The sequence below is a fragment of the Mustela putorius genome, unplaced genomic scaffold (assembly GCF_011764305.1).
Source record: "Mustela putorius furo isolate JIRA1106 unplaced genomic scaffold, ASM1176430v1.1 tig00000596_pilon_pilon_pilon, whole genome shotgun sequence".
Taxonomy (NCBI): domain Eukaryota; kingdom Metazoa; phylum Chordata; class Mammalia; order Carnivora; family Mustelidae; genus Mustela; species Mustela putorius.
Window position 1 is genome coordinate 5,314,103 of NW_025421428.1, and position 24,832 is coordinate 5,338,934.

General features: G+C 35.7%; 1 protein-coding gene across 8 annotated transcripts in view; it reads left to right on the top strand.

Annotated features, from left to right (window-relative positions):
• The window catches only part of RABGAP1 (RAB GTPase activating protein 1), a 154,317-nt gene that overhangs the window by 53,796 nt on the left and 75,689 nt on the right, over window positions 1-24,832 (top strand). For all 8 annotated transcript variants that reach the window (XR_006607426.1, XM_004757356.3, XM_045082362.1 and 5 more), the window contains 3 exons: window positions 9,669-9,843; window positions 13,668-13,761; window positions 18,457-18,607. Coding sequence is in view for 7 of the 8 variants with exons in the window: in XM_004757356.3 (XP_004757413.1) it covers window positions 9,669-9,843; window positions 13,668-13,761; window positions 18,457-18,607 (420 nt within the window). In the remaining variant the exon portion in view is untranslated. The remainder of the gene's footprint in view (window positions 1-9,668; window positions 9,844-13,667; window positions 13,762-18,456; window positions 18,608-24,832) is intronic.

The following is a 24,832-nucleotide window of genomic DNA, read 5'->3' on the forward strand; positions in this document are numbered from 1 at the left end:
TTGAGGAAAATCTGGTTTGTTCTTTCTTTCTTTCTTTTTTTTCTCTCTGAATCTTAAAAAAAAGAGGGGGCTTTAAAAACCCTTCCTACAATTTCCTCCCCATCCCCCCTCTTTTTAAAAATTTCTTAATTTTTTTATTTTGGTTTGTTATTTCTTTTAAACTTTTTTCCTGCCCCATCTCTTTTTTTCTCTCCTAAGATTCCACTTACATATATTTTAGTCTGGTTGTTTTGTTTTGTTTTGTTTTCTAAAGATTTTATTTATTTATTTGATAGAGATCACAGGTAGGCAGAGAGGCAGGCAGAGAGAAGGGGAGGAAGCCAGCTCCCCGCTGAGCGGAGAGCCCAATGCAGGGCTCGATCCCAGGACCCTGAGATCATGACCCAAGCTGAAGGCAGAGGCTCAATCCACTGAGCCACCCAGGCACCCCTCTGGTTTTTTAAAAATCTTATATTTTTTTTCTGTTTTTACTTCAGGTGGGATATCATTTTAACTCTCTTTTGATATGCTTAAAGTTGGCTTGCCCCTTTCATCATCCCCAATTTTTTATTAAGCTCATTCAATTAAGTTTTGTTTTTGTTTTTGTTTTTTTAAATTTCAGGTCTTGAACTTTTTATTTCTGGAATGTCCATTTGGTCATTTGGTTCTTTTTTATAGTTTCTGTTTTCTTATGAGATTTACTCTTTGTTCTTTCAAGAAGATTCTCTCTTACATCCTTGAGCATAATTATAATACTGCTACTTTAAAAATCCTTAACTGCTAATTCTAATGTCTGGTGAGTCACATTTTTCTGTTTCTTTGTCTAGCAATTTTGGATATGTTAGATATGTTAGACATTTTTTAATAATCGATTTTTATGGTATGTTATGTTATGGTCTCTTTTGAATATCAGCTTTAAAAAAAAATCTGTCAGTTAATTTGGTCAGAGTCAAATTCTACACTCTATTTTACCTGTGGCGGGCAGCAGATGAAATCTGTGTTTCCTTCTTTTAGTTTTTCTTGGTTCAGATGCCCCACTACTTACCCCCCCCTTTTTTTTTTCCGCTTTCTTTTCCTTTGTATCAGCACTTATTGAAAAAAAATCAATTCCATAATGACCTAAATTGCTAAATCTGGTGGTCAGAGTCTTCATAGTCCTTGACCTTTGAGCAGATGATCACTCTCCCCTTCCTTATCCTTTCACTTAGCCTTCAGGATATCTCAGATTTACCTCGGTCCTCCACCCTCAACCACCCTCAACCTGTCTTCACTGTCTCAGTTCATGAACATCATCTCCTAATTGTCGCTGAGAATTTTACTTTGATTTTTCACACCCCCTATCTAGTCTGTCAGGAAATTCTGTTTACTATCAAAATCAATCATATTCTGGCTGCTGCTTAGCACTTAAATTACACTAATCTTATTTGAACTGTCACCTTTACCTGAGTTACTGTAGTAGCCTCTTCACAGCTCCCTGTTTCTTTTTGTGCACCCCCCACCATACATTCTCAACACAGCAACCTAAGGTCAAATCATATCACTTTCCTGCTTATAAATCTTAAAAGCTATTTTACTCTGTAAAAGCGAGAGTCCTTTCTGTGGCTTTTAAGACACTATGTGGTCTACTGTCTGTTGTGTCATGAACTTTCTCTCTCAATGCTCTTCTTCCTTGCTGCTTCTGCTCTAGCCATGCTCTTAGGGCCTTCCGCTATTAACTGTTTCTTCTGCCTTAAATGCTCTTCCAGTTTCTCACTTGCTATTATTCACCTTTTTCAAGTCTTTATCTTCTATAAATTTGTGCTTAGATTGACACCTTAGTAATGCCTGACTGCCACATGTAACACTGCAGTTTGTCTGCTCTTAACTTCCAGCGTACGATATAATAAATTTTATTTTGCTTATTATCTGTTTTCCCTGTTAGAAACCTCTACTAAGGGGCACCTGGGTGGCTCAGTGGGTTAAAGCCTCTGCCTTCAGCTCGGGTCATGATCCCAGGGTCCTGGGATAAAGCCCCGTGTCGGGCTCTCTGCTCAGCGGGGAGCCTGCTTCTCCCCCACTCCCCGCCCCCCTGCCTGCCTCTCTGCCTACTTGTGATCTCTCTCTCTCTCTGTCAAATAAATAAATAAAATCTTTTAAAAAAAAAAAAAAAACCTATTTAAAAAAAAGGAAACCTCCACTAAGACAGTATTCCTGATCTGCCTTGTTCACTGATTTATCCCAAGCATCTAAAACATAGTAGTTCTCTGTAAATATTTGTTCAATTGATTCTTATTGACATGTAACTTCGATTTTTCAGTTTTACAAAATTAAAGTGTTGCTTGTGGATTTACTTGAGTATACTTTCTGGTAGTAATAAATATTTTAGTTCCAGTGTTTTCAAGTTATCCCTTTTGGTTATAGTTAGAGAAAGGTGGCAAACAGAAAAGGAATAGAGATTTCTCTTCCATGTTGTCTTAGGAGACAGAATGTAAACCTGGGCTCCAGCACTGTTCTCCCAGCACATCACTATGGCAGCAGAAAAGGATTAACATAGGGTTATCAACTAGAAGTTTGCTTTGGAACCAGAAAATGTGGATATTACCAGTGACTAGCAAGTACCTTAAACTCTGTGAGCCTGTGTACTCAACTATAGAATGGCAGTAATTGAATCTTCCTCACAGTGTTACTGTGACATTAAGTGAGAAACTGTATAACACATTTGGCATATAGTATGTTCTTCATGTATTTTTAGCTGTTATAGAGAGGGACTGTGAAACCTTAGTGAAGCAGAGAAAGAATAAAAAATATTAAGTCATTGAAATGCCGGGGTGGCTCAGTCAGTTAGGCATCTGACTCTAGATCTCAGCTCAGGTCTTGATCATAGGGTCGTGAGTTTGGGCTCATTTTGGGCTCCACAGTGGGAATGGAGCCTACTTTAAAAAAAAATCCTAAGACATGAAATCAGAACAACATTGATTATTATTAGTGGATCAGCCCCAGAAGAACAGCACTTCAGAAAGAAAACCATTTTATGGGTATTATTTTAAAAGTTTAGGGAGTAGGGATGATTCTTAACTGTTTAGAGTAAGGGATGGTAAATAGAAATTAATTCCATAATTTTAGTACAAATTTGTATGTAAGAAAACATATTCTCTTTAATTAGAGAGTTCTGTCTTTTTAATCTTAGTGAACATCAATAAGATTCCTTTGATCTCTCTTTTCCCTTTAGATCTTAGACAGCCTTATATTCAAAGACTGCATGAGTTTACAGGAATATTATTTCATGTGGTTTGGTCTAAAATAATATATCTAAGTAGGCCAATAAATGACTTAGGCGTGTCAAGTAGCCAGAGGCACATATACCTGAGACCTAATCCAGTAGTCTACTCTAGACTCTGTTAAGGTTACAAGCTCAACATAGGCCAGGTTGTCAATATTTTCTTTGCAAAAAGCAGAAGTTTATATGTGAAAGCTAGGAGGAGGGCAAGGAATTCCTGAGAATAATCTTTCATTTTTCTCCTTATTTGGGTAAGTCTTATTTTGGGGGAGGGGAGAGGAATTTTGTGAGGGGTAGGGAATAGGAAAGAAGAGAGAGTGTGAAGAATTTAAGCAACTTGTTGCTGTCTTAATGCACTTAGAGGACTGTTAATCTCATTTCTTGTAACATAATAAACTAAGTTTATTCCCTTCTTTATATTTATGGTATTAAAAAGTAATAACTACAGTGTTGGGAGAGCCTAGTGTGGCCACCACTGTACTAGCTACTTTGACTTTTTCTATTGTATAATTTTTATAGTGATCCAGTGAAGATAGTATTTTCACTTTTATAGACCCAGAGATGTAAAATTGATTTTATGGAATGTTGTGTGAACAAGATGCATACCTGAGCCTTCTAAGAGTTCTCAGTCAGGATTCTTTTCATAGAAACATCCTCCCTTTAGGATTTACTTAAATTAAGGAGAATTTAAAATTTTAACCCTTTTGCAGTTCTCATCAGACTAAAAAGGAAATAGTGGTGCAGACCAAATTTTTTAAATATACAGCATATAGTTTCTGTTGTTATCAATATGGGAAAATAATTATAGAAATTTTTTAAAATACATGTTTAAAAATTGATCCTTTTTCCTATTACTAAAATTATCTGATGACTCTATAACTCCTCTTTAGCCTGGAAGCCTACCCACCTGTGAGTATTATTATATGAAGATGGCATCATATTAGAGAAGAAACTTTGAAAATTAGTGGGGAAAGAAGCACCTGGGTGGCTTAGTTGATTGAATGTCTGACTCTTGGTCTCAGCTCAGGTCTTGATCTCAGGGTTATGAGTTCAAGCCCCACATTGGGCTCTGCACTGGTCATGGAGCCTACTTAAATAAATAAAGGGAGAAATAATGATCGTTCTCTTGGATTTTAGTATTTAGAATATTGTTTAGTAGAAGTGGAAGAAACTAGTCTGAAGACTAGATTTTCCAACAGTAACATAGAGTGAATTTAAGAGCAGCTAAGCATTCTTAAAACTATAGAATTACAGAATTTTATTGCCAAAGAAAGGTGTCTTAGAATCTTTTATGAAATTATTTTATAAATGATTTTATAAATGATTTCTACATCATTTATAAATGATGTCTATAAGACTAAGTATCATGGCCAGCATCACATGGGCAAGTTATTAGTATAACCATGATAGAAACCTGAGCCTCTTATTTCTCTTTGGGAGGGGGTGTGTATTTGTGTGCGTATGTGTGCACATGCACGTGCCATGCACACGTATGCAGTAAACCACTGTGCCTCTCAAGGTAAAAAATACGGAAATGCTCTCTATACTAGAGATCTTCTACTGCTAAATCAGGAGGCATATATTATCGTGGTATTCCGCTATTCCTGAGAAGTGTGATCACTGGGTTCAGGTGGTGACCCCTGGATTTCTCCTTTGTAAAAATAGTTTTTTCTCTTTGTATTTAGCAAGTAATTTTTGGGATGTCTGGGGTGGTTCTTTGGCAACTTCCAAATACCCTGTTCCTCAACAACTTTCTAACTACTGGTTTTAGCATCCTTTAGCATTGATGATCCTTCCCTCAATCACTTGAGTTCATTCACATATTTTCAATAATAATTGCACCTTGCAGGGTTTTCTTCTTTTACATTTATATATGTTTCTAATATTGAATATCTTAAATACAGTAACTGTAATATATTTATTTGCTTTATTCTACTTTATCAAAGAATTAAAAAATGACAGTATTGCAGGAAACACCCTTAATACAGATCTTTCTTTTATTGGTCCTAGTATATTTATAAAATCTTTATAAGCCTATAAAATGTTAAGAAAAGGTACTGTTATATTTGTTTTTGAAATACAAATTTTAATTACTTAAAATTTCAGTGAGGACAAACATATATTAATACAGTTACTGATGGGGTAATTAAAGCATTCATTAATAAACTTGTACCATTTCTAAAATATAGATGATGCCACATTGCAATTTGTGTACAATTTATGTTGTACAAACTTCTTTCAGTTGGAAATAAGATGCATATTTTAATATCGGCATATGAAAATCAGTATGTAAAACATCTAAATGAAAAGGTTTCCAGAATATTTAGTATATTCTGAACTTAAGTTTTAGGAAAAACTTTTATTAATATACCTGTAATATGTAGATACAACAAAAATGGATGCATATAATATGAAATTATTTGTGTCTGTACAGTTTCAAATTACCATTTGTTGATATTCATTCCAAAAATGTCAGTATTACAGTTAATAATGAAACTATTGAGTGAAGTTTAAGATTTTATGGAACTTTTTTCCCCTTTGAACATATTCCAGTAAGATTATAAAATGAGTGATGTGTTCAAAAGTTAATTGGAAAAAAATTTTTTTCCATTATAGTTATTTTACCATTTGACATATAGTTAGGTTTATTTGTTTCCGTATTTTCAATTTGGGGTCTTTGGGTCTTTTTTTCTTTTTGGTTTAAGTTTTTGAGTATTTAAAATACAGCGATACAAAAGTCAAGATTATGTATTTTTTTCTTTTTTTTTTTTTCTTTTTCTTTTTTTTTTTTTTAAAGTCAAGATTATGTAAAAATGTACTCAGAAATCTTAACTTTAATTCATGTTTCTCCATCCAAACCCATAAGTAACCATTATTAGTGGTTTCTGGCTTATCTTCCCAGTATTTCTTTTTGTGAAAGTAATAAAATACTCCTATATATTTCTTAACTCCCTTTTTAAATACAAACTAGCCTATGTACGTCCTACACCTTTTTTTTTTTTTCAAGATTTTATTTATTTATATATGAGGGAGGGAGAGCAGGGGGAAGAGCAGAGGGAGAGGGACAAGCAGACTCCTTGCTGAGCACAGAGATGGATGGAGTGCAGAGATGGACATGGGGCTTGATCTCACAACTCTGAGATCAGCCAAAATCAGAATGTCAGTTGCTTAACCAACTGAGCACCCAGGTGCCTCTTTAGAGATCTTCCTCATTCTTAATGGCTACATGGTACTTTGTTTGAATGAATCATGATTTATGATTTTTTAATTGTCCTCTATTGACAGATTTTTGGATTTTAAAAATCATTTGTTATTCCAAATAATGTTGTAGTATAGAACCTTGTGCATAAGTTGTTTTGATTTAATGAAAGTGCATCTTAGAGTAAATAATTTTGCGTATGTAATTTTGTTATATTTGCCAGATTTCCCTTTCTCACTCTTGTAATCATAGGGATGAACAGGATATGAAAGTACCTGCTTCTGCATAGGCTTGTCAAGGGTATGTTGTTAAACTTAAGGATCTGATTGTAGTCTTAATTTATCCTTTAATGAACGAAAACAGGCCCCTTTTTTTTTCATATGTTTAAGGGTAATTTTTCTCATTTTCTCTAAACTGTCTTTTCATATTTTTGGCTTTTTGGTTTGGTCTTTTTCCTTTTAGTTTTTTGAAGCTCTTTCTGTATTTGTGAGGTTAACTCTTTGAGATATAAATTGCAAATATTTCTTCTGGTTTGTCATTTGTCTTGTGACTTAAATTATGAAGAGTCTTTTCAGCTTTTTTGCCATATAGTTTATTTGAATTTATCAAGTTTTTCCCATTAAAGCTTCTGGATTTTGAGTCATAACTAGAAATACTTTCCCTACACCCAATAATAAAGAAATATACACATTTTCTTCTATTACTTATATGTTTTTGTTTTTCTACTTTTAGATCTCTGATTCATTAGTGTTTTATTGTGGTATATGGTATAAAGTATGTGTCTGATTGAATATTTTTCCAAATGGTCTGAGAATTTTTTTTTTTTGAGTAAAATGCTATTGATCTTTGAACTCTTTTAGATAGTAATTAACTGTTTCAGACAGTAATTTATAATGAATGAAAAAAGGAAATGCTATTCTTTTATCAAAGTAAATACTTAAAAGTTAAAAAATCATAATTATAAATTTAGAATAAACATATGTCATAGACTTTAATTCAATTCATTGAGTAATGAGGGAGCCAATATTTGGCTCTATGTATTTGAGGAACTTGAGTTGATACAGTCCTTCTTTAAAAAAAGAAAAAATGTTAGAACAAGATTGTTAGGTCAGAAATAAAACTGACTACTATCTTATAGGTAAGTTTGGGCTATCTTTTCTACTGGACAGAAATCATTTGCCTATCTATTGGACACATATATGTAGGTTAATATATAGCTTCATAGAGTCTGAGTCTTTAATATTAAGTAGCTAAGTCAAAATCGTTTATTCTTCTAGAAAATTAATCCATAGGTGGGCATGTTAAAACAAAGTTGGCAAAATATGGGTCAAATCTTGCCTGGCCTTCGTTTTTATAAAGTTCTTTTGGAATATAGCCATATTCACTCACTTAGTGTCTGTAGGTGCTTTTGCACCATCATGGCAGAGTTGAGTAGTTGTGACAGACTGGTTGCCCATAGAGCTTAAAATATTTACTCTTTGGCCCTTTACATAAAGGTTTACCGACTCCAGTATTAAGCAGTGCTTCAGGATGATATCGAAAGTCCATGTTGCCACTAATTTGGTCTTCCAGGATTGGTATAATTTTTTCAAAAACCTACATGAACATTCAGATGATAAAATCTACTCTGCCTGATACTTCTGTACCTCATGAACCTTTTAATCCCCCTCTCTTGTATTTTTACGTTGTGCTTATACATCTTTCTCATTGATGTAGCCACATTTCTAGTTGTCTTTGTATCTTTTCCTGTAATTCTGCCATTTTGTCCTGCTCTGTATTTCACTCTTTTTCCCCCTTCATTATAAGCTGGCTATAATGTGGTGTATTAATATATTTAAATTTGGTGCTGGAAACGTTTTATATTCTCGGTTCTTAATTTTTAATTTAGGTGAGTTCAAACTGCTATGTGTTTGCCTTAGAATGCAAACCAATTTGAGATACAAAATTTTTGTGAGTTTCATTAATCTTTTTTCTACCACTCACCTTCTCCTCCTGACCCCCAGTTATAGTTTTCAGTTGAAGAAAATTCTCACATTGCTTTAATCAAGCTAAAGGAGTGGGAAGAAGCATGGAAATAAAAGGACTCTCTAAAGAGAGTTTCTAAACTGTTAGAATATTTTAAAACATTTTTTTTCAGGGTGCTTGGGTAGATCATTCAGTTAAGCTTCTGACTCTTCTTTTCAGCTTATTAGATCATGTCAGTCAGAGTATGATGAGCCCTTGGGTATGGAGCCTGCTTAAGATTCTCTCTCTCTGCCCTTCCCCATCCTCTCTAGTTCTCTAAAAAAATATAAAATAAAAAACATTTTCTTAGGGATAGTTTATTTTTTTTAAAGATTTTATTTATTTGATACAAAGTTCGTGTGTGAGAGAGAGCATGAGCAAAGGGAGGGCCAGAGGGAGAAGCAGATTCCTGCTGAGCAGAGAGTCCAATGCAGGGTTTGATCCCTGGACCGTTGGATCATGACCTGAGAGTCTAAGGCAGATGCTTAACTGACTGAGCCACCCAGGCACTCTCCTCATGGGTAGTTGCTTGTAGGAAACCTTGAGGAGACACCTTAAAGTAACTAGGAAGTTACCGATTGCTAACACTTACCTAAATATTAGTAGCTGCATGTATGATGACAATAAGTAAAACTGCAGAATTAAAGTCCTCCTAACCCATTTTCTTCTGGATTTTTAAGTCTAAACATATTTTTCTATTTAGAAAAGGTTACATTTAGGAGTGCCTGTGTGGCTCAGTTTTGCTGAGCCCCCGGCTCAAGTCATAATCCAGGGGGTACTGGAATTGAGCCCGGTATCAGGCTCCCTGCTCAGCGGGGAGCCTGCCGTTCTAACCCTAACCCTCTCTCACTGACTCTGTGCCAAATAAATAAAATCTTTTAAAAAGAAAAAAAAAGGTTACATTTAGTGTAGTCATTCAAAGTAATATCTTTTTCTTTTTTTTTTTTAAGATTTTATTTATTTATTTGAAAGAGAAAGATCACAAGTAGGCAGACAGGCAGGCAGAGAGAGAGAGGGGGAAGCAGGCTCCCTGCTGAGCAGAGAGCCCGATGCGGGGCTTGATCCCAGGACCCTGGGATCATGACCTGAGCTGAAGGCAGAGGCTTAACCCACTGAGCAACCCAGGCGCCCCAGTAATACCTTTTTCTTCTCTTGTATGAAATCAGAAGTATAGTCATCAATTAAAAAATAATTGTACCACTTAGTAAATAACATTTTTTCATCTTCAAGATAAAGCAGAAGGAGAGAAAGAACAATACTGACACTTTATACGAAGTTGTGTGCTTGGAAAGTGAATCAGAGAGAGAGAGGAGGAAAACTACAGCCAGTCCCTCAATTCGCCTGCCACAGTCTGGATCTCAGAGTTCAATGATACCTTCTCCTCCAGAAGATGATGAAGAGGAAGGTAAATTGTAGGGAGAGCTTAATTTCTATTATGGGGTGGTATACCATGCACACCATTATAAGTTTATCAGGGAATTGGTAACTGTGACATAGCATTTGGAATTCTTTCAGTAAACACTTACGAGAATGTACTGTATGCAAAGGATTATGGGAGATTTGAAAACGATGAGCACAGGACCTTCTTTAAGATTACTGTAATCGAGTTGGAAAAAACGAGATTTATAATTAGTGCCTTTTTTAAGAATCAGCATGTGCTAGCTTAGTGTATCAACACATTTTTAGAGCAAACTTGACATAGCTTCCACCTAAATAAATGTTCCCATTTCAGCTGATTCATTTTACAGGGACGGTTTCACTTGCCAAAATGCAGCTTCCACCATGACGCTTTCATAAAATATGAGTATTTAAATATACAAATCATGTATGTATAGTATTGGATTCTCACACTAATAAACATTAGGAATCAACCACCTCTCTTTTTTTCCTCCTCTTTTTTTTTTTTTCATGGTTATATCCATTAACTAATCTGTCAGTCTCTGTTAAAAGCTACTGTATAGACGTGAGAAGTGAAGAGAAGGAGCACAGGAAAAGCAAAAGTTTCGGAGGTATTTTCTAACCTGTAATTTTGTAGCAGGATTTTTTATTTTTGTAAAGAGGGAGGAAAGCTGATTATGGTAGAAGGTCATATGAAGCATGTATGTGTGTGAGGTTCACAGAAAGTGTCTGGAAATTCATAGAGGCAAATCATTTTTTATTTTGGGGAGATGTGGCAGGACATCATGAAGAGTAGTTTTTGAGCTGGGACTTTTAAAGTGCAAGAGATAAATGGGCAGGTCTGGGTATTTCTGGCTAAGAAATTGCATTAACAAAGGCCTAGAGGTAGCAAGAATAATTGGGTTAAAAGAAATATAGACTAATGGTTAAATGTACTTTTTTCAAGTTAGAGCCAGCCTTTACTTTCCAATTCCCATTGTACCCTGTAACTTTCACTTTTCCTATGTCTAATATTAATGGCCACCAGTTACTAGATGCTTAATATATGGTAGGTAGGTACTTAGTTTAAAATAGAATGATATTTTGTTTATATAATCCTCACAAAAATTCTGAAAAATGAGATTTCTATTATCCTTATTTTGCACGTAAGGAAATGGAATCTCAGAAAACGGAATTTGCCCAAGGTCAAACAGCGAGAAATAGGCAAGGAGGATCTTTGTCCTGTTCTGAGAGTTAGCATTCTGAGCTCTATTCTGTAATCATCTTGGTGCCTTTAGTTCACATAAAGCATTTTGAAGTGCAGAGAAAGCACATATATTGTTTTGGATGAAGTTAGAGATACAATTTGAAGTCTTCCTGCAGAACCAATTTAAGTAAAAGTTGGGGAGATAGAATTGTTCTCACTGTTTGAGACTGTCTGCTCTATAACTGGTAGTCTTGAGACTTGTAGTTTACCTTCTAAGTCAATGCTGCTCAAGATGGAAGAGCAAGTAATAGTTCAGAGAACTCTTCTTCCCTTAAACTCAGCAATAAAAACAAAACCTACCATGAACTGAGGAAGACACTCTGTTTTTATGTAGCCAGAGAATGGTCAAATGCTGGATCTCAGTGCTGCAGATTTTAAAGAGTATCTGCCTTTTACCAAGTTTGGGCCCAGCTAAAGGTTAACATCTAGACTAATGTCTAGTTCTAATCTATGGCAGGCATACATTTTTCAGTGGAATTGAGGAGTTCAGAGGGGCTCTAGTAACAGTAGTTAACTAAGAGAGATAAGGACCAATAACAAACATGGGAGAGTTAGGGAACACTAGAACACAGCTTTCACAAAGGACAAAAGTGTCCTTTTTTGCCCACATTATTTCCCTAGTGTATAACACAATTCTGTGTGTGTTATAGATGCTCAGGAGATACTGGTGGGATGGGTTTCCCACCACCATCCCAGCCCCCAATCCATTCCCATAGTGCAAGACTAATGACAGGACTATGGTGCTGAAGAAAGCTGTGCAGTCACCCCACCTCTTCATCCTCTAACCTGTATGTGGACCAGGGAGACCCATCCTATTGTCATATGTTTGTTTCCTAGAAAGAAATGGCTGTAGTCCTCTAGCAGAGAGACTTCTTATCCATAGGACATGTCTTCTCCCAAGACAGGAAACCAGCAGGTAGTAAGGGAAGGTGTTCAGAAACAATATTCTGAAGCTGGTTGCCTGGTCCCTGTCCTCCCGCCCCCCCATACCCCTGTCTTAGGTAGATGGAGTTCTAAAGACATATTTCAAACTGCTACTGTCAAGATATGTTGAAAGCATCCAAAGCAATAAAAAAGAATTTGGTAAGACAGGTCTTCTTTATCTCTTTAAAGGAATTGTCACCTCTGGTACATTTTAGTACATTTTTTATAGGTGCTATTCCCCAAAGAGTTGTTGTGTTGTGTTGATATTTGAGTGAGGAGAGAATTGCTTGAGGCATTAGAAAGTAGGGCCAATTCTGGCAAAACAGCAAAATTGGGAAAGTTTATCTTCATGCCCTCAAGGCTTTCTCTTTTCCTTATTTATCCTATATCTCATTTGTAGCAAAAGAGGTCTCACTTACATTCATTCTGTGTCTTTCCTATCTCACCATCAAAACTGATGCTAATGTCCAAGGTGTTTTAATGTAAGGAAGTAATAAGTATCATGGATTTCTGAGCTGTCCATAGTAGAGATGCAAATTCACGATCTACTCATTAAAGGCCTAAAGATCCAAACTTTGTTTAGGCAGGTTAAGCCGGAAAACTTAGAAACAGCATTGTTGTCCCCTACTAGGAGAACTAATTGTAGAGCCACTATGGAAGGCAGTTTGTCAGTAAGTTTCAAAATCCTTAAAAGTATGCCTTTTTTATCCCAGGAAGTTCACTTCTGGGCATATACCCAATGAAAACAAGAGTTAAGTTCCTCCTGATACTATTTGTAGCAGAAAATTGAAAACTCCCCAAGTATTCAGCAAAAGAGGATTGATTATGTAAATATCTTAGTCTATGTTTCCCCCTTTCATTACACTTTTAAATTCCTCTCACAGGCCTTTATCAGTGTCACTTTTTTTTTTACTGCCTTCATTTCTTACGATCTTTAAATTCCTATTTGAGCTTACTTTTCTTAATTACTAGAGTTAGGTTTGAAATGACTCATTTTGGTCTTTTTAAATATTTTTGTGCTTTCTGTAATAAATGTATGCCACTGTAGAAAATTTGGAGTCCTGAAAACATAAAGGAGGGGGGAAAGAAATCATAATTCTGTCACTCAGATTGTAATTGGTAATGTCTTAGTATAATTTAGTCTAGACTATTTTCATCACAGTGAGGATTTATTAGCTCCTGATATTTTTGTTTTATGTGGCATTTTGCCAGATTATTAATGTAAACACATGTCAATATATAATTACATTGTAACCATGTTTTATAATTTAATCAGCCTCCTATTGCTGCTCTCCTATTGTTTGTAATTTTTTAAACTGTGGTAAACAAGACTGCCATATATTTTCACGGATAAAGTTGTTTGCTTTGGAAAAGGGAAAAGAAGATACCATATTTTGAGTCTTAGAAATGGCTCTTTTCTGCAGTTAACATAATGTGGACTCTATGGAAAGCAAAAGAGAAATAAAGAAGTTACTGCAACATTGTACCTAGGATCATTTTTATTTCCTTTGTATTTATATCTGTATGCTAAAAGAGAGAAATAGAAATTAAGACTTTACGTTCCCAGTAAAATCTTTTAAATTTGATTGTTATATTACCATTCATTCTTCTGGCTAGCATAGCCACTTCTGTTATCCTTTTTTGTGTTTTATTTATTAAAGATAATGATGAACCTCTCTTGAGTGGATTTGGTGATGTATCCAAAGAATGTGCAGGAAAAATTCTTGAAACATGGGGAGAACTGCTGTCAAAGTGGTAAGTTAGAATAGTTCTCCTTTTCATCTGTAATTTTCATTTTATGGATAGGGTATCTTCCCTAACTACAATATCCAATTTTGGAACCGTTCTGTTTTTGCAACCTATTATAGAAACCAAAGTATGGGGTTTGTGTTCTAGAATCTCTGTTTTTATAGATTTATAAGGGTAAGTAGTGAAGGTCTGAAATCACCTTTAATTTTTTTTTTTTTTAATAAATGCTATTTATTTACTTGACAGTGATAGATAGCAAGAGAGGGAACCACAAGCAGGGGGAGTGGGAGAGAGAGAACCAGGCTTCCCACTGCACAGGCAGTCTGATATAGGGCTCAATCCCAGGACCCTGGGATCATGACCTAAGCCAAAGGCAGACGCTTAATGACTGAGCCATGCAGGTGCCCCTGAAATCACCTTTCAGAATATAAGAAACCTAATAAATTCTCATGGCTGCAGAAAATATTAATTCAAACATGGAATGTGTGGAGAGAATAAATTATGAAAGAGCTCCTTTTTATTAACGTGGTTAGGAACCACTGACTGGTTAAGATAATATGTAACAATTAGTACACAATAATTGGAGATTTGGAAGATGCTCACACAATGCATAGAGCCAGAGTAGAGACCTCAGGTGGGATTTCCCCTATCTGTGTTATTTACCTGAAGTGACAGCGGAGTGTTAAGAACATGCTGTATATTGACTGTTCTAATGGTTACTTTTCCTACTGACACTTGTAAAACTCAGAAATTTCTTGTCAGCTTGACAACAGTGTTAAGAAGCACTATCCTTATAGACCATCTAGAAAGGATACACTAGCTTAAGGTGTTTCCTAATGAAACCAGAGATGTCAGGTTGGTGAGACATTTATGTAGTTTCCTTTTACCTCTCTGTAGGATGCCAGTATATGCTGGGGCTAAAAAAAGCTTGAAAGTGATCTGAGCACTTCTCTATTTCTGACTTTCTGGTTGTTAAGGTTGTCATGTAAGCTCCCATGGGCCTCTTACTTTGGGGTCTGATTTTTCTCAGAAAATTTAACTGGTGAAGGCTTTCACTCTATTCTTAGAAAACTGTGTTTCAGCATTTAAAAATCTTCCATGTCCTTAAGGGATGGGACTACAAATGGGCATGCATCTGCTTCCAGCATTCTCACAGTGCTTTACACTTTTGGTGAAACATGTTCGACATGGGGAAATGTCAAATGTGTAGAAGAGGAGAATGCATACCAAAGCATGGTTTTTCTTTATACAAGTGGTTTTAGTAAATGAACTCTACAGAAGCCTCCCCTCCAACCCCCCCTCCAGGGTACAGTTCTCATTTATTTTTAATATTCCCTTAGCAGTCAGGAGACAAACCTGCTGATGCTCTCATCAGAATTATATTTTCAGTTCAGTGTATTTGGAGTGTTTGGACTGCTGCTGGCAGGCATTTCATCTGTATAAAAAGGTTTCTACTCTAAAATAGAAATGTAATTGAGTCTTGACATGGTTACATAATAGTTTATTTAAAATCATTCAGATACAGCATTTAGACTCTAGATTTTATTAGATGAACTCCACCATTTTATATAGTTGCTTGGAATTTGTTTTATTACCATATTTTTAAATTTATTTGTTAATTAACTAATATTATATCTTTCTTCCACTTCCTCAAATACATTTACTGAGTCTACAGATATTTCTGAAACTATTTTTGCTGGTTTGGGTCATGTCTTCAGAAATACTAATACAGTTTGTTTCACTTCTTTAATTCATTTCATCTCTTTTTCCCATCATTATTATATATGTTGTATAGGTAGGAAACATTATAATATCATGGAATTCTATAACCTAGTAGGCCTGGCTTCAAATCCTGCCTCTCCTATTTCCAAACTGTATGGCCTTGGGCAGGTCACTTAACTCTTCTGAGTCTGTTTCTTCATTTACAAAATATGCAGGTCTTTAAAATTACCATTCAAGATTATTGTGAGTTAAAAATAATGGATGTTGCACTAGTAGTAATAGTAGTGAGAATTAATGAATTTATTATATGCCAGGCATTGTGCTAAGTTACGTGCTTGATTTCAGCCATTATAACAGCCCTATGAACTAGTATCCATTTAAACAGATGAGGAAACTGGTTCAGAGATTTAGTCAGCAATTCTAATTAGTAAGTGGCAGACCTAGAATTTTTAACACAGGCAAGTCCGAGCCTAAAGTTGGTTTATTTAACTCCACATTAGATTTTTTTTTTTTAAAGATCTTATTTATTTATTTGACAGAGAGAGACCCAGCGAGAGAAGGAACACCTGCAGGGGGAGTGGGAGAGGGAGAAACAGACTTCCCGCCAAGCAGGGAGCCTGATGTGGAGCTCCATCCCAGGACCCTGGGATTATGACCTAGCTGAAGACAGATGCTTAACGCCTGAGCCACTCAAGTGCCCCTCCACATTAGATTTTTAGGGGCAGTATAAGTAATAGTACCTTTGAACTCTAATTTCTCCAAGTATATTTTAGTGTGACTCTTAGTGAATAAGAGAACTAATGTTGGTATAAAATAGTATGTTGAGGGTAAATAAAGTTAATACAATCAAGGACATAAAATTATTCTGAAAATAATTTTACCAATATAAATTAAGCTAGGATTAGCAAATAAACCTAGGTTAGGTTTATTATTTCTGTAAAGGGCGAGGTCATAAATACTTGGGCCATTAATAAATATAGCTCATGAATATTAGGTTCTGTGGCCCAGTAGACTCTGTCACAACCACTCAACTCTGCTGTTGTGGTGCAAAGGTAGTCATAGATGATACATAAACAATTTTAAAAGGCTGTGTTTCAATAAAAGTTGCTTTACAGAAATAAGCAGTGGGCAGATTTGGCATACAGTCCATAGTTAACCAGTTCTTGAATTAAGTAACAACTGTTTTGTTCTTTCTGCTCCCAATCCTTCAACTTTTATGTAACTTTTTTTTCCAAGCAAAGACAGAAACCATATTGAATTGTCTATAGCTACCTTGTTAGGGTACTAGCATCACAGAATTAACCATTTTTAAAGATACTGCGCATTGTTCGTTAGAATTCTGGGAACGTTTTGAGAAAAGTCCGAGTCCTTGTTGTATTTTTTTTTTTTTAAGATTTTATTTATTTATTTGACAGACAGAGATCACAGGTAGGCAGAGAGGCAGGCAGAGAGAGAGGGGGAAGCAGGTTCCCTGCTGAGCAGAGAGCCCGATGCGGGGCTCGATCCCAGAACCCTGAGATCATGACCTGAGCCGAAGGCAGAGGCTTTAACCCATTGAGCCACCCAGGCGCCCCTCCTTGTTGTATTTTGAGAGTGGTCATCAGTAACTTCTGTTTAAATCTGGTGGTCACAGAAGACTTTGCAGGTCAGGATGCTGCTTTACTGACTCAGTAATGGTGGCTTTCAAAACACAAAGCAGCCATGATACCCAACAGAGCATTTATTGATCTGAGTTTGAGACTACCTGAGTCATTTAATCAACTTTACTGAGCTGCTTTCTCCATCGATTAAACTGGAAGTACTAACCACCTACCTCAGATGGTTATTGTGAAGATCAAATTCAAGATTATATGCAAATTACTTTATAAATTGGTACAACAATTCAAGATAAGTTTTTTTTCCCCATTTTATAGATTAAATAAATGAAGCTCAAAGACTTCCATAATTTGTTTTGATATTATCAGAGTACAGTAGAAACTTCCTTAGCGATCATAGTCATTCTAAAATGTTACTTGAAGCAAGGTATCATAAAAACAGCTGAAAGCTTTATTTTTATATTTATTTTAACTTAGAACATAAAAATACACAACTCACTTGTGAATTTTGATGCATCGCCAAGCCCTTATCTTTGGCTTTGTTTCTGCTGATTAGAATTCTGCTTTGTTTTTCTTACGTAAACCACAATCATGAAGCTATGGTTTCTACTTTTGATTTTTATTAAAAAAATTTAAAATAGAGCAATAATTTAAAGATACTTAGGAAACAGTCTGCACAGTTCTTCACTCAGCCTTTTAGTTACCTTGACCACATCCAATTCAACAGATCTATTTAATTTTTTTTTTTTAGTATGTTACCTTTATTAAGTTTGTGAAAATCATATAGTCTAGTTTCCATAAAAATTACACTGTTTAGGGGTGGCTGGCCAGCTTAGTTGGTGGAAGGTATGACTCTTGACCTCAGGCTTTTTTTTTTTTTTTTTTTTTAAGATTTTATTTATTTATTTGACAGAGAGAGATCACAAGTAGAGAGAGAGGCAGGTAGAGAGAGAGAGAGGAAAGCAGGCTCCCTGCTGAGCAGAGAGCCCGATGCGGGCCTTGATCCCAGGACCCTGAGATCATGACCTGAGCCGAAGGCAGCGGCTTAACCCACTGAGCCACCCAGGCGCCCGACCTCAGGCTTTTGAGTTTGAGCCCCACACTGGGTATAAAGATTACTTAAAAATAAGATTTTTTTTTAGTATTTATTTGAGAGAAAGAGAGCGAGAGAGATGACAGAAAGGGAGGCAGAAGCAGACTTCCCGCTGAGCAGAGAGCCTGATGCAGGGCTCAATCCCAGTACCCTGAGATCATGACCTCAGCCGAAGGCAGATCCTTAATTGACTGAGCCACCCAAGACCTCCAAAAATAAGATCTTTGAAAAATTAATACTCTTTAGAGAATCTTCCTTTAATCCACTTACAGATTATGGCTTTATTTTTAGGCATCTCAATTTGAGTGTGAGACCAAAGCAGTTGTCATCCTTAGTAAGAAGCGGTGTTCCTGAAGCTCTTCGAGGAGAAGTCTGGCAGCTGCTAGCAGGATGTCACAACAACGACCACCTGGTAGAGAAATACCGAATTCTCATTACAAAGGTAAGGGGCTGATAATTCAGCATTAATCCTTTTGGAAATTTGTTAGGAAAAGATCATGTGGCTATTTGATTTCAGGGAACATTTTATAATCCCTTTATCTAATATAAGAATAGAACTTTATATACACTTTTAGCCCAAAGTTGTTTCTAATGTTGGCACAGAAAAGAAAGAAAAAGGTTTTCTTTCTTGATTGGCTTCGCCTGAGCAAAGCTCGGAAGCAAAGGATGTCCTCTACTCATTTTGTATCCGAATCCTTTCCGAATATAATTGTATTTTTAGATCATTCGTGCTGTGCAGTATGAAAAACTTTTCTTTTGTTTATTTTGTTTTCACACTTAACAGAAATGTATTCTTTGTAGGTAAGGCCTATTTCTACAATTGGAAGAACATGATTTTATTCTCTTCAATTGTATTCCCTTTTAGCTCATTCCTCTAAAATGAAGAATTTTCATTTTTTTATAGTATCCCTTTGCAACTTCATACATTCCTCATGGTTTTACAAGCAAAGCAATAAAAACTATTCTTTGTGTAGCATACAAGAATTTAAAGTAATTTTTTCAGGTTCGGTGATGCTTTGTGTCTTTGCACCTGTCTTCATTGGTTTTAATTTTTGTTTTCATTTTCTCATATTCTTGAAATATTTATCTTTGGAAAGCAGTTTCTCCAGTCCCAGACCTGGGTTCTGAATGAATTGCTCAGAACCCTCAATAAAACATCAGCATCTTTCATGTGACAAAAGGTGGGGTTCTTTTAAAGATATATTAAAACCTTAAATGAATAATATCTCCTTAAAACTATTACTTTAAAAACGCTTATAGAGGAAGAAAGGCATTTGAACACAAAATTGGATCTTTTTCCCCAGAAAATGACTTTCATTTGATCAAAATTCTGCTGTTGTCATCATTTTGTTTCTAGACAGTTGTTTTTTTCTTTCAAGAACTAATATTCTGATTCCCTCCATTGTGTTGCTGTCATTGTTCAAGCAGCATTTATGGAGTGCCCATTACAGCCTCAGTGCAGGAGCTGGGAGGTGAAACACAAAGCAATGATTTGTCATTTCAGTAGACACAAATCATATGATGGTCTGAAATAGCAGTGGGAGCCATCAAAGGAGTGGTTAATTCAGCCTGGGAGAACAGGAGAGTCTTTATCAGTAATGTAACATTTAAGACCAGTTTCAGAAAAGAGCTCTCCAGCCATGGGAGGATGGAAGAGTGTGAATGGAGGCATCAAAGAAAGAGGATACATAACAGGTATAGCTAGTGAAGGTACCTCTACTTGGGTTTTGGTTTTGGGTTTTTTTCTCCTATTGTTGGCAAATTATATTTTGGATAAATAATTCTCAGTTGTATGTCTATCTCTCCTTCTTCTTTTGAAGTCCTTTTAAACATTTGGTCAAAAATTGTTTCTTAATGGTTTTGGTGTGGCTTTCAGACAGATAATTTTTTAAAATAAGAACTGTCTTGTTTTTGGTGTTTCTTGAGTAGAAACCTGGTAATTCTATGATGAGTAAAAGATCATTTTATTAACAAAATCTGATATATTTGATCAATGCTTTATATATGCCGGTGTCATGCGCTTTTTATTTCACCTTAAAGTTCAATTATGCGGGTGGCTGGAACCTAAAAATATTTCTCATGGATGTATAATTATTTAAATTGCTGGTAGATGATCAGAAAATAAAAATGACTTAGCCATCATAATATTGGTGAATGTTTCTTTTTGTTTTACACTGCAGCGTTATTTAATATAAAGTTGTTTGCTTTTCTTTCCAGCCTTCCTGAAAGTTATAGTTATCCTTGTGTAGGAATGGTACTTGACATTTTACATTTTGTTCTGAAATTTTTTTTAGGGGAAAGCTACTTTAAAATTTTAAAAATTTATTTTCACAGGAAGGTGTAATGTCTATAGGCTAAAATACACATATTTGAGGTATACAACTCAGTGATATTTTACATATGAATATACAGCTGTAACTACTACTAAGAGGAAGAATATACCCAGCACCCCAGAGAGGTATTTCTGTCCCATTCTAGTCATGACACCCCTTCTCTGCCCTTGAATAACCGTTATTCTGACTCTTCTCTCCATAGCATTAGTTTCAGTTGTTTCTGACCTTCATTTAAATGTAATCATACAGTCATGCAGCATGTACTTGTTTGTACATGACTTCTTTTGATCATCTATTTTGGGAGTGTATCGCGAGCCCTCTTCATTTTTTTATTTTATTATTTCACAGAGTAAGAGATCACAAGTAGGCAGAGAGGCAGGCAGAGGAAGAGGGGGAAGAGGCTCCCTGCTGAGCAGAGAGCCCAATGTGGGTCTCAGTCCCAGGACCCTAAGATCATGACCTAAGCCAAAGGCAGAGGCTTAACTCACTGAGCCACCCAGGCACCCTGTTTTCATTTTTTTAGTTGCTGAGAGTATTTCATTGTTTGAATAAACCACACTTGAAAATTATCTATTTTGCTATTATAGATGTTTGGTTTTGCTTTGTTCTTTTTCAATTTTAGCCATTGTGAGCAAAGCTGCTGTGAGCATTCTTGCATTTAACAAATGTTACGGTCTGAATGTTTGTCTCCCTCGAAATATATATGGTTAAATTTTATTCCAAAAGTGATGATGTTAGCATTAGGAGGTGGGGACTTTGGGAGGTGATTAGGGCATGAGGACAGAAATCTCATGATAGTGATCAGCACCCTTATAAAAGAAGGTCCAGAAAGGTCCCTCGCCACCTTTCATCGTTTTAGGGCATAGCAAGAAGTCAATAGTCTGCAGTGAAGGAAAGGGTCTTCATCAGATCCCAAACATATTTACACCTGATCTTGGATTTCCAACCTCCAGAACTGTGAGCAATAAATTTCTGCTGTTTTTAAGCCATCCAGTCTATGGTATTTGTTATAGTGATCCAAATGGACTAAAACAGCAGGATTTGTACATATTAGTATACCTATATATAGACATTATTTACCTACATATATGTATTACATTTTTAATTTATTCTGGATATGGGTTCTTTGCTAATACCTGCTTTATATTCTGAAATTTCACCTGCAATATTCCTTTAGAGGGTTGTTATTTTTTTAAGATTATTTGGGAGCTGGAGCGAGAGAGAGAGAGAGCGCAGAGGGAGAGGGAGAAGCAAACTCCCATGCTGAGCAGAGAGTGGGGCTCAGTCCCAGGATACTGAGATCAGAACCTGAGCCAAAGGCAGACACTTAACCGACTGAGCCACCCAGGTGCCCCTTGAGGGGTTTTTTGCTTAGCTTCTTCAAAGACTAAATTTAAGGCAGCAAACAGTGACTTGATTTATAGAATAAATCCCCGCTCCAAATTAACTTGCAAACAAAACTGATGAATGTCTTCATCATTATCTTGCTTTAATTGTCAAGCTTGTCTTTAAGGGGGTATATGTAGGATTTTTCCCATATGACTTTTGTAATCCAAGGACAAATGACCATTCAGTAATGGAAAATACATAGGTATATATATATTTTTAAGGTTTTATTTTAAGATTTATTTTTGTGTTTGAGAGAGAGCAAGACCATGTGGAGGGGGAGGGGCAGGAGAGAATCTCCAGCAGACTCCCTGCTGAGCAAGGAGCCCACATAGAGGTCCATCCAAGGACCCTGAGATCATGAACTGATTTGAAATCAAAAGTTAAATGCTTAACCAGCTGAGCCATTCAGGTGCCCCGAGGTGTTTCTTATTTCTTTAAAAGCAGTGGAGTTTAGAGGCACTCTTCTCCCTTTTTTTGATTTTTATTTTATGTTTGGGGGTTTTTTGTTTTTTCATCTCAAGAAGGGGAAAATATAATAATAATAATAATAGCTGCTGCCCCTTTTGAGTGTATGTAACACATGCTAAATTGAGCACTTTATAACTGTTATGTCATTATGCTAAGAAAATCCCCGTGAAGTGGTAATTACTATTTCTATTCTAGAAATGAAGAAGCAGGGGTTTGATGAAGCTTAGTAATTTTTTTTTTTTTTGAAGCTTAGTAATTTGCTTACAGTCATTCAGCAGATAAATGATAGAGGCAGAATTTGAACTCAGGAATTATTCCAAAGCTGGTTCTTTTCCATTATTCTGTCTACTTATCTATCCTTGAATTTAAATAAAAATTTCTTTACACAGGCATGTATGTACTCATAGAGAATTTCCCGTGGACACATAAACATACTTGTTTTTATGTGTACATTTTTATTCAGTTACTCTTCTGTTGGTAGGCATTTACTTGTTTCCAGATTCTAGCCTAAGTAGTGTTTTACTAAATAAACATCCTTATATGTGTCTAAATCTTTTACTTTTATGGAATAGTGTCTCAGAAGTATGTTTGCTGAATCAAAGGGTCACATTTTTTTTAAACTGATTACTTAATTTTTTTTAAGATTTTATTTATTTATTTGACAGAAAGAGATCACAAGTAGGCAGGGGGTGGGGAGAGGGGAAGCAGGCTCCCTGCTGAGCAGAGAGCCCAATGTGGGGGTTGATCCCAGGACCCTGATATCATGACCTAAGCTGAAGGCAGCAGCTTAACCCACTGAGCCACCCAGGTGCCCTTAATTTTTATATTTAATTTACTTATATCCAGTTTGGTTCTCTGAAAGCCTATTATTCCTGTTTATAGTTCACCAGCAATGTAGCAAAGTACCTGTACCCCCATATCCCAAACAGTGTTAGTTATTACTATCTGTATTTAACTTTTTGCTGTTAGTGGATATAAGTGATACCAGCATATCTTCAGTTTGCAGTTCTCTGTCTACCAGTAAATTTGAGGGATTTACTATTCTGAGTTACCTCTTCATCTTTATTAAACGTGAAATCTCAAAGCCAGAGTTGGAAGAAAATCACTTTTAAATAAAGCAAAGATTGTTTACCAAAAGAAGAACTCTCTAAGTACTCTCTATTATATGTATTAATCCTTTATCTTCATTGTAAATACCTTTCTAAAACTTTAATTCCTTGCTGACTTTATTGATGGTTTCATGCCATACAAAACACTTTCAATTTTTATGTAGAAAATTGTCTTTTTTAAGGTCTCCTACCTTAAAGTTTTGTTAAGTGCAATTTCTAAGATTTTCTTGCAAGATTTTTATTGTATGTGTTATATATTTATATCTTTAATCCATCTGGAATTTATTTTTGTACATGGCATATGATAGCAGCCCAATTTTATTTTTTCCCAGATGGATAACCAGTTGTGCTGCTCCTGTTTTCCTACTGAATAGAACTACCATCTTTGTTAGATCTTATATTCTTACATATACTGAGAGGCTTCAAGTTATGTTCTGATATGTGCTGGTAAATAAAATCTTTTCTCACTATTTCTTATTTCATATTTTTCTTATCTATTCCTTGCATATGTAATCTTCCATATAAACCTTTAAGTTCTTTTCTTCAGTCTCACCACCACTGCCTCCTAATAAGGTTATGTAAGGATTCTAATTTGAATTTTAATTTACATATTAATTTAGGCTATAAATTACATTGTTATAGTATCTTTACTTCTAAAAGTATGGTATGTCTTGCCACTTGTTCAGATCTTATTTTATGTCTGTTAAAGACTTTAGAGTTGCCTTCCTTTATGTCTTGTGCCTTTTTTGTTAAATTTATTCCTAAGAATTATCCTAAAGTGTTCTTGCTATTGCAAATGGAGTATTTTTTTCTGATTTCTATTTCAGGATGCTAGTTGCTACAAAAGAGAATGGACATTTTTTTTTTTTACTCTCTATTCATCTGCCTCTTGATATTTTGATTAGTTCTCCTAACTTTATATTAGCATCTTTTGAGATTTTCAGGTATGTAGTTATGGCAGCAACAAAAACAGTTGCAATTCTTTTTTCATTGTTTCTGCAGGCTGTTTAATTTTCTTTGTTTTGTTTTTATGTTAGAAACATTAAGATGGGGGCACCTGGGTGGTGCAGTCAGTTAAGCATCTGCCTTCATTCAGCTCAGGTCATGATCCCAGGGTCCTGGGATTAAGCCCCACATTCAGCTCCCTGCTCAGTGGGGAGCCTCCTATTCCCTCTGCCCCTCCCCCACACACACACACTTATGCTTTCTCTGTCAAGTAAATAAAATCTTTAAAAAAAAGGAACATTAAGACATTTTAAATGATGATGGTGATAACTAGCATCCTTATTGAGTTCCTGATTTTAATTAAGGCGGTTTTAGTTTTCCAGTCTGTTGGGAGGTATGCTGTTCATTTTTGTTTTTTTTGTA